This window comes from Nycticebus coucang, chromosome 6, assembly GCF_027406575.1.
Source record: "Nycticebus coucang isolate mNycCou1 chromosome 6, mNycCou1.pri, whole genome shotgun sequence".
NCBI classification, from domain to species: Eukaryota; Metazoa; Chordata; class Mammalia; order Primates; family Lorisidae; genus Nycticebus; species Nycticebus coucang.
The window spans coordinates 127806343-127819345 of NC_069785.1; the positions used below are offsets into that span (position 1 = coordinate 127806343).

The 13003-nt window shown below is 48.1% G+C and overlaps 1 protein-coding gene across 8 annotated transcripts in view; it reads left to right on the forward strand.

The window, feature by feature from the left end:
- Positions 1-13003, forward strand: part of GRAMD1B (GRAM domain containing 1B) — a 263393-nt gene that overhangs the window by 73000 nt on the left and 177390 nt on the right. For 2 of the 8 annotated variants that reach the window (XM_053594643.1, XM_053594644.1), the window contains exon 2: positions 8440-9261. The exons of 5 other annotated variants lie outside the window; for them this stretch is intronic. In XM_053594643.1, the coding sequence (XP_053450618.1) occupies positions 8888-9261 (374 nt within the window). In that variant the 5' untranslated portion in view covers positions 8440-8887. Of the gene's footprint in view, positions 1-8324; positions 9262-13003 lie in introns of those variants that run through there. One more of the 8 variants, XM_053594645.1, reaches the window with a different exon arrangement.

Sequence of the window (13003 nt, forward strand, 5' to 3'; positions counted from 1 at the left end):
TCAGGTACTGTCTTCTCTGTGAAATTCTCTCCGGATCAGAATCTTTTCCCCCTGTACTCATGCTGCATTTGGTGCACATTTCTATTGAAGTTTCTTACCAAATTATAGTTCTTGAGTTGGTTTGCTGTTCCTTCCTTCTCTCTCCCACATTTGAAGCAACTGAGCCCAGAGTCACCCTTTTTTTTTCTTTTCTTTTTTTTGAGTCAGGGCTCTTACTCTGTTACCTATGCTGGAGTGCAGCGGCATGATCATAGTTCACTGTAACCTTGAATTCCTAGGCTGAATGATCCTCCCACCTTGGCCTTCTAAAGTGAGCCAGTGCACCCAGTCCAGTTGCCTGGGCTAGAGTGTAGTGGTGTCATCATAGCTTGCTGCAACCTGAAATTCCTGAGCTCAAGTGATCCTCCTTCCTCAGCTTCCCAAGAAGCTGAGGCTACAGGCCAGTGTCATCTTTTTTTTTTTTTTTTTTAGACAGAGTCTCATTATGTTGCCCTTGGTAGAGTGCTGTGGCATCACAGCTCACACCAACCTCAAACTCTTGGGCTTAAGAGATTCTCTTGCCTCAGCCTCCCAAGTAGCTGGGACTACAGGTGCCCGCCACAACACCCGGTTATTTTTTATTGCAGTTGTCATTGTTGTTTTAGCTGGCCCAGGCTGGATATGAACCAGCCAGTCTTGGTGTATGTGGCTGGCGCTGTAACCACTGTGCTACGGGCACCGAGCTGCCAGGGTCATCCTTGATAGGTGTTCAAGAAATATTTTTAGGGGCGGCGCCTGTGGCTCACTTGGTAAGGTGCTGGCCCCATATACTGAGGGTCGCGGGTTCAAACCTGGCCCCGGCCAAACTGCAACCAAAAATAGCCGGGCGTTGTGGTGGGCGCCTATAGTCCCAGCTACTCGGGAGGCTGAGGCAAGAGGATCGCTTAAGCCCAGGAGTTGGAGGTTGCTGTGAGCTGTGTGAGGCCACGGCACTCTACCGAGGGCCATAAAGTGAGACTCTGTCTCTACAAAAAAAAAAAAAAAAAGAAATATTTTTAGGAAGCAATGAATAGTTCTACATAAACTTTTCAGAAACTTTCCACAGTACCCAAAATTATGGTATTCTTAGAGCCTGGGAAGAAAGATTAAATGCTTTTTTGATTGATTTGCTAGATTACCAGGTTTACCACCAAGCTTCAGTTTTCTTAGCAGATACAGGCAAGATTCCATTTTAAGCGGCATAATCATGCAGTCACATCTTGTTCTTTTGAAACATAACATCTACCAACAGTAACACTCACACACAAGTTAAAAGGAAAAAAATAACCCTTATCCCTATCCTCCAAATGTTGCCTTACAACTCTCTTCTCCCTCCCTTCACTTTCTCTCTCTCATGAACACACACACACACCCCTTTTTTACAATCTAACTTTAGGCCCACATCCTAGATGTTCAAAAACTACTTGAGAATAAAGAGACAGCTCTCATTCCTTTTACCAGTGAATTTCCTGAAGGAGCATCTCATCCTGCAACCTTCATTCATTCCCTGTTTACTCTTTAACCTAGAGCAATCTCATTTCTTTTCTGCCCTCTCCACTGAAATTGTTGTCTCAGAGGTCATCCGTGACCTAATTACAAAATCTAATAATGGACTTATCTCAGTCTTCCTCCTACTTGATTTCATTATGGCATTTGGCATCATTTATCTTTTTGAAATATGGTATTGTTGAAAAAGTCCGAGCTTAAAGTAGAGAGACCCTCGTTTAAATTTCTGCTCATCTTCTACTTGCTAGCTGTGTGAACTTGGGCACGAAAGCTTATAAGATCTGTCATCATCTTAACATGAGGATTTTGATATTTATCAAAATGATCCTTGGGAGGGTCAAGTGGGATTTTGCACAAGAAGCAATCAGCACAGCACCTGGCTTCCTGGGGCCGCGTAGTAACTGTTGATTCTATTCTTCCCTCAATTTCCTAATTATTGCTGCTTCTTGGTTTTCTTCCAGTCTACTTTTCTGAAAAACTCTTCATAGGCTTGTCCTTTTTCTTTTCTTTCTTTTTTTTTAAGAGACAGAGTCTCACTGTATCACCCTCAGTAGAGTGCTGTGGCATCACAGCTCACAGCAACCTCCAACTCCTGGGCTTCAGCGGTTCTCTTGCCTCAGCCTCCTGAGTAGCTGGGACTACAGGCACCCACCACAACGCCCGGTTATTTTTTGTGGCAGGGCTGGGTTTGAACCTGTCACCCTCCATATATGGGGCTGGTGCCCTACCCACTGAGCCACAGGCGCTGCCCGGCTTGTTCTTTTTCATACCCATTTCCTCTCATTCCACACTTTTTGCCTGCCCTAGCTCAGATCTTTTCCATCTCCTACTGAACTAGGAGATGGAAATTGAACATTCATGTGGTCAATTCTCCAACAATTTCGGCTGATGCTTTCTCTGCTTCTCATCTGTCGCTTCTCCAGTGTATATTTCACCCTGTCCACAGAGCTGATACTCTTCACATACAGGTCAATAATCCTTCCCCATAAGCACCCTAAACCAACCTTCGTCTAGAGAATGACATTTAAACTTCAGCACTTTCCACAGTCTCATCTCCTGTTTGTCAGGCCCTATCACCTGGTGCTGTCTGTCCTTCCCTCTGCTCTGACTTATCTTTCCCTGTCTTCCAAAACTTTCTATGAGTTTTCACTCCTTTGTGACTGTACTAAGCTGTTAAAGCCCTATTCTTCTTCTCTACTGAAATGCATACTTGAAGTCTTACATGTCAATTCCTCTGTAGGACCTGTCTAGACCTCTTTTTTCCCTCTAGTTAAAATGTATTGATCTTTCCACTGGCATCTCATACACACTTGCATTTGCATTCAATTCTGCCTTGCAAAACTGTGCAGCGTGGCTCTGCGTCTGCAGCTCAGCGGCTAGGGCGCCAGCCACATACACCAGAGCTGGCGGGTTCGAGCCCAGCCTGGGCCTGCCAAACAACGACAACTACAACCAAAAAATAGCCAAGCATTGTGGCGGGTGCCTGTAGTCCCAGCCACTTGGGAAGCTGAGGCAACAGAATCACTTAAGCCCAATAGTTTGAGGTTGCTGTGAGCTGTGACGCCACAGCACTCTACCGAGGGTGACATAGACTCTGTCTCAAAAAAATAGAAAACAAACAAAAACAATGTGCAGCAATGCACAAATCACGTGTTACTCATGTAGCTATATCCCCAGGACCTGCTGAGTAAGGAGCCTTACTCTAGTTTGGCAACTACTTGTGGCAACAAATTGGATTGAAATTCAATGTGAATAGTTCTGTTTTCTAACAAGGGTATCATAAAGGACCCTGAATTAGACCTAACAAAGGCTAACATTTATAGAATAATCACTACGTGCCAAGCTCAAAGTGCCCTACTCGGTTCAATGTTCACAACCACCCCAGTAGAGAGATGCTATCTATCATCTTGGTTTGATAGGTGAGGAAATTGACACGCAGAGAAGTTAAATAACTTAGCCACAATCAGACTGTGGTAAGTGATAGAAAGGGGCCCAAAGCTCAGATCATTTCACTCTGGACCTGCACGCTGAATCACTAGTTGGTAGGCTGATAGTATTTCATGAAACTTTTGTGGAAAGCAGCCCCAGAATATCCAGAGCATGCCACCTGCCTTCCTTGGGAGGGCAGCCAAGGGATGGATGGGGCAACCTCAGGAAGCCTTTTTCAGCCCTGCTTTGCACACACAGACTGTCCTTGTAAGACTAAGAGGACAAGAGATGATGTTTGTCTGTCCCTTGGTACCCTTGGCGTCGAGAACAGGACAGCCAAATGTTGTTGTGCAAGACATTCTTCTTGACTCCTAAACCTTTGATGAGCAGTTTAATGAGGGAGGCTTATCTGGTGGCTGTCCTTCTCCTGAGTGATGTCATTGCTCACCCTGGCTCCTGTGAAGGCCAGCTCAGGCGATCACTCTGGCGACTGCGTGCATTCCTCAAGGCTGAGAACATGAGAATGGAGTCTCCATCAAAGTCCTGAACCCGGTGGCTGGTCACCTGTGGTTTTATTTAGATTGTGTTTAGCCAAAATTGGCCTCCTAGTCCACCCTCCTTCTCTAACCATTCCGTGCAGTTTCCTCTGACCCTTCTTAAGTAGCCAGGCCCTCCCCTGAGGAAATGAGGGAGGATTAGTGAAAGGAAGAGAAAGGAAAGAAAGGATCATGAAACCCTACAAGGTGTTTATGTTATTTTCTCCAGTTCTTTCTCCTCACCTTGACCCCCCCACCTCTAGCTCCTTACATCACACTCTGCTGATTCAATCTTATGTCTCTGGTTCACCAGGGCAAGATATTAAAACTGCTTGTGGGTCTCGGGAGGTGTTTAGCATCTGGTGATCAAAATGGCTGAAGCCAGAAACAGGTCAGTTCAAACAAGTTTGTTTTAGGTTCTTGCATAGTGAATTATTTTTATTTTTAAAGATGGAGGTTCTTGGTCTTAGAGACCCATAATTGTAGGGTGGGACTGGGCTTTTCAGGAGATAATCTCTTTCCTTGCTGCTGCCTCTAGCTAGGCTCCAATTGTTTTTAAAGGTCTACAGGGAAAGCCACTCTCCACAGGGCCTTGCTAGTCTTTAACCAGCCTTGCCCTAGGTAAATGATTATCATCCGTCCTGAATCCTCCACATTGTGCTCTGCCCAAACTCATTTCTTCTCACTGAGCAACAGAAAGAGAGCTGGCGAAGTCTGGTCACAAAGACAACAGTTAGCATTGCTCTCCAGCATTGCCCGTGTTCTGTCTTTCCAATTCCCTGCTAGCCACAAGTTCCCCTGCCCTAATGCCCCACTGCCTGCATTTTTTCCTTCTACATGGGCCTGCTGTTGGGGTTGGCCATTCTGAGTGTTGTTCGGGAGAGAGTTGTTCCGGCCTTGAGGGTGAGGACTGTCTCATGCAGCAAAGGTGCTAGAGGCGACATTGTTGTGTTCTCCAGAGTTGCCTGTCCTTGGCATTCCGGGGCAGGTGGAATATATAATGGATCAGGGGGTGCCTGCTGTCTTTTCTCACTCACTTGGTGTGCAATCAGAAGAAATCTAGCCTTGAAGCTGCTATTTTTCACTTAGATTTTCTCCTGGAAGTTTTGACTGAAGAATGGACTATGTCGTTCATGGGATTCTGGAAGTAACAGACAGGTGTTGGGTGTCTTGTATCTGTAGTTTGAAAAGGGAGCCTGCACCACTGAGAATAAACAACAGTTGCCTGGTAATCTGAGCTCCTTTCATTTAAAAGTTGCAGCCTGGCCGAGCTGTAGGGGGAGGGGAGGCTGAGTTGTTCTGGCCACCAGTTGTCTGGGAAGGGGACAGAGGTAAGGTTAGTTTCCCAGAGGATGGGGGAGTTACGGAGAGCCAAATACATCTGAGAAGAAATATGGGGAGGAGAGAGACTAGAGGAGCAGATGCAATGGCTGAGATTTTGTAGGGAGTCCTAGGAACTCTGGTCTTAACACCAACTGCTTTGAGAAATCATTTTCCAAAACTTTTGGTGGTTTCTAACCTAGCTTCAGGAATCCCAGGTTTAAGTTCTGGCCTTGTCATTGATCAGTTATTATTTATCTATGACCTTGGATAAATGACTGATTCTCTGTTTCAGTTTCATCAGCCATAAAATGAAGGTAATCACATTTGTTCTACTTTACTCCTGGGCTTCTGGGAAGATACAATGTGATGTATGAAAGGTCTTTAAAAAGGTATAAAGGTCACCGTACACGTAAGAAGCCCAGGATACTGGAGAGACTTGAAGAAGAAACTTGGTTCTTTCTTCATAGAGCTCCCAGTCTTAACAGTAATGAGGGCTCACAGTTGCAGGCCATTTTGCCCTTCAGGGCCCTGTCCCTTTATCATATTTATTATCCTACTTGATAGCGCCATCAGCAACAGAAACATCTGGAAGGGCTGGGTGTATGTGTTTTGGATAATGGATGAAAGGTTATGGCTTGAAGAAAAGAAGGGACTGCAGGTGGAAGCAAGTGAGGACAGCTTTGGGGACTCAAGTGCTCTGGGTTTCTGCTTCCCAACCAAGTGAGACCATTTCAGATTCAGTCTGGAGGAGGTTTTCCCTCAGGCCAGGTGAAATGGAAATGATCATTTTCAGCTACTGCTGAAGGCTGAAATTAAATCTCATAGAATTTTAAGTCCAGAGTCCATTGTGGGTGGGAAAAGTGGCTGACATGTGTGGGAAGAGGGACCTGGTGGCTTTTCTCTCTCTTGAGAGGCATACATTTCAACTGAGTGCCCATGATGAACTTAAAAGCAGCTGCTCCCCTGATGGATCCTCCTTTCTGATAGGATTTTCTTTTTTTTTTTTTTGTGGTTTTTGGCCGGGGCTGGGTTTGAACCCACCACCTCCGGTATATCAGACCGGCGCCCTACTCCTTGAGCCACAGGCACCGCCCCTGATAGGATTTTCTGTCCTCTGTCTTGTGGACCTTCTTTTTATTATTTATTTATTTTTTGCTGTTTTTGGCCAGGGCTGGGTTTGAACCCGCTACCTCTGGCATACGGGGCCGGCGCCCTACTCCTTTGAGCCACAGGTACACCCAACCTTCTTTTTATTATTTTGGCCTCCAAGTGAATGGTTGTGTCCTAGCTTCCTTTCTCCCCAAAAAGCCCTGGGACCCCTGTCCCCTCCCTCAACAGCCTATGCAAAAGCAAGTCCCTCGACCTGGTAATTTATCAGATTCCCTGCAAACTGCTCGCCCTTGGAGGAACTTGGAGGCAGTGAACTAACTCCGTGGAACCTTGGCTTAGCTCTGGATCCTCAAGTTTAGAGTTACAGGCTAGCTTCCTCAGCTTCCCTGGAGCTGGAGGAGGTATCCTGCTCCTCACCAGGCTTGACACCTGATGGGAAGGGGTTTCCGCTTTCTGTGCCATGTCCGGGAGTTAAAATAGAATGATACCAAATCATTCCTGAGTGAGCCAATGTCCGGATGTGAAGAGTCTGAAACAGAGGCCAATGTTCTGGGGAGCCATTTGTGGGTGGGTCTGCCCTTGACATTTCGGCACAGTATCTCTCTGGCTGAGCAATACGTCTTTTTCTCAGTTTGCTGGGCTCTCAGAGGTTGTACAACATTGGGATCCTTGAGCTTTCTCCCATGTGGAATTGCAGGGCATGGTGGACCCACAGCCAGCTGTCACCTTTGATGTACGGCACAACTGCAGGAATATACTTATTTGAAGTGAATTCTTGGAGTCCTCAGCTTTGGGACACTTGTGAAATGTGACCCCCAAATTTGTCCTGGCATAGAAGCTGGTCATCAGCTCCCAAATGGAGGGATAGAGAAGAGAGAGGATCAGATTGTAAACTTTACAGTGTCTTCTTTGGTGCTTCTCATGTTTTGTTCGTAAGTCACTTAAGGAATGAGGCAAATGTACCAGGTGCCTGGGGAGGAAGGTGGATGCTAGAGCTTCTGCTCTAGACGCTGGGCTGGGTTAGATTCCGTCTCGACAGAGAGGGCCTAAATAGGGTGGATCGTTCTAGGGCTGCCCATCTCTTAGGACTGTTATCTGGGGCTAGAGAGTTAGTGGTTCAGCACATCTTGGGACACTACCAGGACTGACCCAGACTTTCTAGGTTCCACGACCTGGGGGCAGCTAGACTTTGTGAGCCAGTCCATGCCCCTGGCAGGCTGAAGTGGAACTGAATCAGCCTCTAGGAATGTGGGAGGGGTGCACTTGACTGCCTCAACTGCCAGGGGCTCAGCTGGACACACTGCCTTGGGAGTGCTCACCTTCCACTCATTTTATTCTTTGCTGGGGAGGGAGCTGTGGTACAGCCAGCCTCACACACAAGTACAGGGTTCAGTCCTGTTCCTTGCTGGTCCTGTGTGTCCCTTGTCTCTCAGATCGTGCTGTCTGTCCTTCCTTGGTATGTCATGTCTGGCGTCCTTGGCTCATGCCGCAGGAGAACTGTCCTCTCTTCTCAGCTTGTCATTTTGGAAGCAGCCTCCAGGAACTTGCTCTCTTTCTCTGACTATGCCCACGCCTCCCAGGCCCCCCACTAATTCAAAGCACCTTTCTGAGGAGAAGAGATCCAGTTAAAAGTCTCCTGGTTTTCCCTCAACCCTGTATCTTAGGTGGCCTGAGAGAGTATGGACTGAATTCATTAATTCTCCTCCCTCCACACCCCCTCTCCGAAGGAAAAAGCAGAGAGTTCAGCTAATGAGAGCTGCCTGGCCAATCGCTGCTCTGAGAAAGTTTGGGCTGTGATCTTATTTCATTAGGCTGATTGGAGCAGCCTTGGCTCAGAGGTGGAGTCCCTCCCCAAGGGACTGCGTGTACAGTTACACCAGCAGCCGCCTCCAGTGCGTGCCCTTTCAGAATAGTGTCCTCCCCGCCTTCTTTTTTGTTTTTATCCAGTGTCTCGCTTCCTCTTTCTCCCTCTCCCTCCTACCACTGCCTCTTCCTCTCGCTCTCTACCTCCCTGCAGCGCCAAGCCGGCTCCCCAACCTGCTCTGCTGAACGCAAACCGCTGAGAGTTTGCTGTGCCGCCCCCTGGGGCCCGGGCTGCCTAGTCCCGCTAAGGCAAAGACGCGAGCGAGCGCAGCGGAAGAAAAACAAGCGGGCGCGAGCGGGCAGCCCCAGGAGAGCGGCCGGGCGGCTGGTGGCGGCTCTCGCGGCACCCGGGTAGCCTCGCCGGCAGCGGACGGCCGGGAGGAAGCACGCTCGGAAAAGTTAGACTCCGGGCGGCGGCGCGCCCCGTCCCCTCCTCGCGGCACTCCAGGAAAAGGAACTCGCTTTTCTAGCAGCTGGAGCAGAGAGGGTTCCCTAACGAGAGGGGAGAGTGTGCCCCGGGCCAGGGCTGGGGAGCAGCGTGCACGAGACGCGAGCGAGGCTGCCGGCGGGGGGCGCAGAGCGAGCGCGCAGGCGACGGGCCCATGCCGGCGGCCAACATGATGGAGAACCTGCAGCCGCCTGCCCTGCAGGTGCCCGAGCCGCAGGGCGCGCCCGAGGGCAGCCCGGTCTGGTCCAGCTCGTCCACCCCCACGCTCCGCCGCCGGCGCTTCAAGATGCGCCGGATGAAGAACGTGCAAGAGCAGAGCCTAGAGGCCGGGCTGGCCCGGGACCTGTCCGGCGAGTTGGCCCCTGGCAAGGAGTTCCTGCAGCTGCCGTCCATCGAGATCACGCCCTCCAGCGACGAGGACACCCCCTGGTCCAACTGCTCCACGCCCAGCGCTTCCCCGCGCCGAAAACGCTTCCTCCTCCGCAAGTGGCTGAGGGTGAGGGAGCGGAAGGAGGGCAGTGAAAGCAGGTAGGTCTCTGTTCCGCCCCGGCCTCTTCCCCTTCCCTCCAGCCCTCCCCGCAGCGGTCCAGGGCCCCAGAGCACCCTAGCGGAAACCTGGAGGCGGAAAGCGGTCGCCAGAAGCAGGTCCGGGCTCTGCGCCTGGTCCCAGGGGCGGTGGCATCTCAGCTTCCCCACGTGTCGCTCTTCTCCCCAGCCCAGGGCTAGGGGTTCAGATCACGAGACACATTTATTTGGGGCTTCTCAGAGCTTTCCATCCCCCTTGATCCTCCTAGCAAAATGAATAATACAAAGGTAGCCTTTTGACTTACTACGTTGAGCATGCGTCTCCAAATTTCATCCCCGTGCAAACTTTCTGGGGTAGGTACTACTGTAATTCCTGTTTTACAGATGGATATAGCAGAAGTCTGGGAAAAGGCTAAGTGGCTTCTGCACTTAGACTTATTTTTCTGAATTCCATTTCAATTTTTATTACTTTATGTCTGGCCACACCGTGTTGACTTAACTGATCCATGTGTGTGGAGGCAGAGTATTGTTGAGTCACATCAGAGGTTTTTTTTTTTTTTTTTGTGATTTTTGGCCGGGGCTGGGTTTGAACCTGCCACCTCCGGCATATGGGACCGGTGCCCTACTCCTTGAGCCACAGGCGCCACCCCACATCAGAGTTTTAAACATCTAGGTCTGGTCTATATCCCTGTGGCTTGTGCCACTTGCTTTTTTAGCCTAGGTAAAGGTGGCATCTGAGTGATTAAAGAAGTTTGAACTCTTGCCATGCAGAAAATTGGCGTAGAAACCATAGGGCGGTTCCACACAGCCTGGGTCAGGAGAGCATCAGGGAGCTGTGTTCGAGCCAAGCCTCTTTCCTGGTGGAAGGCGGGGGTACTCACAGACTCCTTGGTACCCTATATTCCATGCACTTACTTTGAGACTCTGAAGGCCCTGTCTCAATGCAGTTTGTGCTCCTGTGTGGGGCAACTGAGTCATGACCACCTTCCCCAGGATTCCTCTCAATCTGTTCAGTTTCATTCATTTCAATTCAACAAGTATTTACTGAATGGTTTTGTGAGCCCAATCTGGTACCAGCTAGTGGTGGTGATGTTGAGGACGATATGGGGGGGAGGGCTGGGTGGAATGAGGGGTTATGCAACTTGAGAAGGAAGATGGAGGACACCTGTATAAGAAATGAAAGCCTGAGAATTTCACTTGTGTTGGAAAGGTGGAGCCAATGGAAGACATATACTATGCATGTGCTGTGTGGTACTGATTGTACAAGGAAAGAGAAGAGGAGGAAAACCACTGGGAGGAAAAGGCTCAGATTGTGGTAAATAGTGAAGTTAGCATGATTGGGGATCCAAGGAGTACAGCCCTAAAATAGTACAAAAGTATGGAGTCAGGTGCAGGGGAGCAGTATGAACAGAGGAAACAGGGTGGGTGAGCTGCTTGTCTTAGAGGGGGTGCTGAGGAATAGGGCTGGGTTTTGCAGCAGGTGAGCATGCTGAGCCTTCCAGAGTTCCTCTCTTCCTTTTGCAATGACTAGGCATGCTTCTCCCTACAGATGCAGATGGAGAGCTCTGTTTTGTAGACCTTGGGGATAGCAGTTCTTTCTGTTCTGATACTTTATCCTGTTGCCTTTTCCACAGAGTAGGGGGAAATAGGGGAAGCTTAGTGGGATCTTGAACTAAAAGAGTTTGTCACAACTTGTCATCTGTACCTTCAAAGGTAGGGGAACCTAAAGGAGGCCCGTTTTGACCTTGAAATTCTGTCACGTATACTGAGGACAAAATATGGTGGAAAGAACCAGGCGTCCTGGTGTAAGCCTATACTTCTGGTTGCTCCAGAGACTGAGGTTCAAGGATCACTTCAGTCCAGGACTTTGAAACTGCAGTATGTTAATGATCACACCTGTTAATGGCCACTGGGAGTGGCTGGTGGGTAGATTGCCTGAGCTCACAAGTTCAAGACCAGCCTGAGCCAGAGTGAGACCCTGTCTCTAAAAAATAGACAGGCACTGTGGTGGGTCCCTGTAGTCCCAGTATACTTGGGAGGCTGAGGCAAGAGAATTGCTTAAGTCCAAGAGTTGGAGATTGCTGTGAGCAGTGATGCAACAGCACTCTACTGATGGTGACAAAGTGAGACTCTGTCTCAGGAAAAAAAAAAGAAAAAGGCCACTGCTCTCCGGCCTGGGTGACATAATGAGACCCTGTCTCTTAAATATAAATAAATAAATAAGAATGGAAAAGTAGTGCATTGCTGGTTAGGGTGGGGAATGCATGTGGTGGTGACTAGATTTAAGAAAGGTATTCCTAGTTTAGAGAGTTGTCAGTGGGTGCAGTGGAATCTTAATTTTTGTTGCAGTAGGGGATATACCCTTAAAATTGGGTAGGACTTTTAGTCCCTAGCGGAAGTTCAGGCAGTTATTTTAAATGGTGGCTTATTGTATTAGGACAACATATGTGTGTATGGGTATATGTAGGAAAAGGACAGGCTCTGGGTTGAGCCCAATTTTGGCTGACTCAAACCTCTACCTTTAACCACTATTGGAATCTATCTTGATTGTGTATAAAACAAAACTCCATCATTTAGGCTTTGGAGAGAAAAGAAAAAAAGCAATCAGGTCAATAGGTGCTTACAAATACCTACCAAGGTCATCTGAGAAGGACTCTGCATTGAGAGGTAATAAAGTATACGGAATGTTGGACTCAGAGTCAGAAGACTTAGCTTATATTTAAGTTCTATCATTGACTAGCTATGGAGCCTTGGACACCTCACTTTACCTTCATGAGTTTTACCTCATTCATCTATCGAAGGGGATATCTGTGGGTTAATGGGAAATTTCAAGAGGATTGTGTATTAAAATGTTGTGCAGACTTCCTCTTGCTCTTTAAGGGTGAAGGCTTATTGTCACCATTCTGTGAGTCTTTCACATGGAGTAGCTGTGTGCTTAAAAGTATGAGGTTACATACTCATGTGTAACCAGAGCAGAGCCTAGGATGCCTAACACGTTTTGTGATTTGGAAATGTTTGGAAAATGGTTCTCTGGCCTGGATTAGCGGGAATTAGCATACCAGGCCCAGCATGGCGTCTTCACATTCCCTACCCAGGCTACCTCTGCACAACAGAGAAAAAACACCATTCCGGCTTGCTGTAGAGTGGAGAGGGCCTCTGAATTTTAACTGCACAAAGTTGAAAATGTAAAGAAGACCAGGAGGTCCTTTCTTGTTTCTGAGAAACCTAGGAAGGAAGAAGCGGAGAAAATAGTGAAGTTAGCATGATTGGAGGATCTAAGGAGTACAGCACTAAAATAGTACAAGTCCAATCTTGTCCATTTTTTTTTTTTTACAATTTTTGTTTTTTTGGAGACAGTGTCTTGCCGTGTTGCCCAGGCTGGAGTGCAGTGGGTGTGATCGTATCTCACTGCAGCCTTGAATTCCTGGGGTCAAGTGGTCTTCCTGCCTTAGCCTCTCAAGTAGCTAAGACTACAGTCACACACTACCATGCCTAGCTTTAAAATTTTTGTGAAGACGGGGTCTCCCTATACTGCCAAGTCTGGTCTGTAACTACTGGCCTCAAGTGATCTTCCCAACTCAGCCTTCCAAAGTACTAGGAGTACACCATGTCCAGCCCTTACCTATCTTTTTTATCTTCACTGGCATTATACATGGTCATCCCATGGTGATCCATTGAGGTTTATTGATGAATAAATTAATAATGAGTGAATGAATGATTGTTTTTCCTCTGCTGGTGAAAGTAG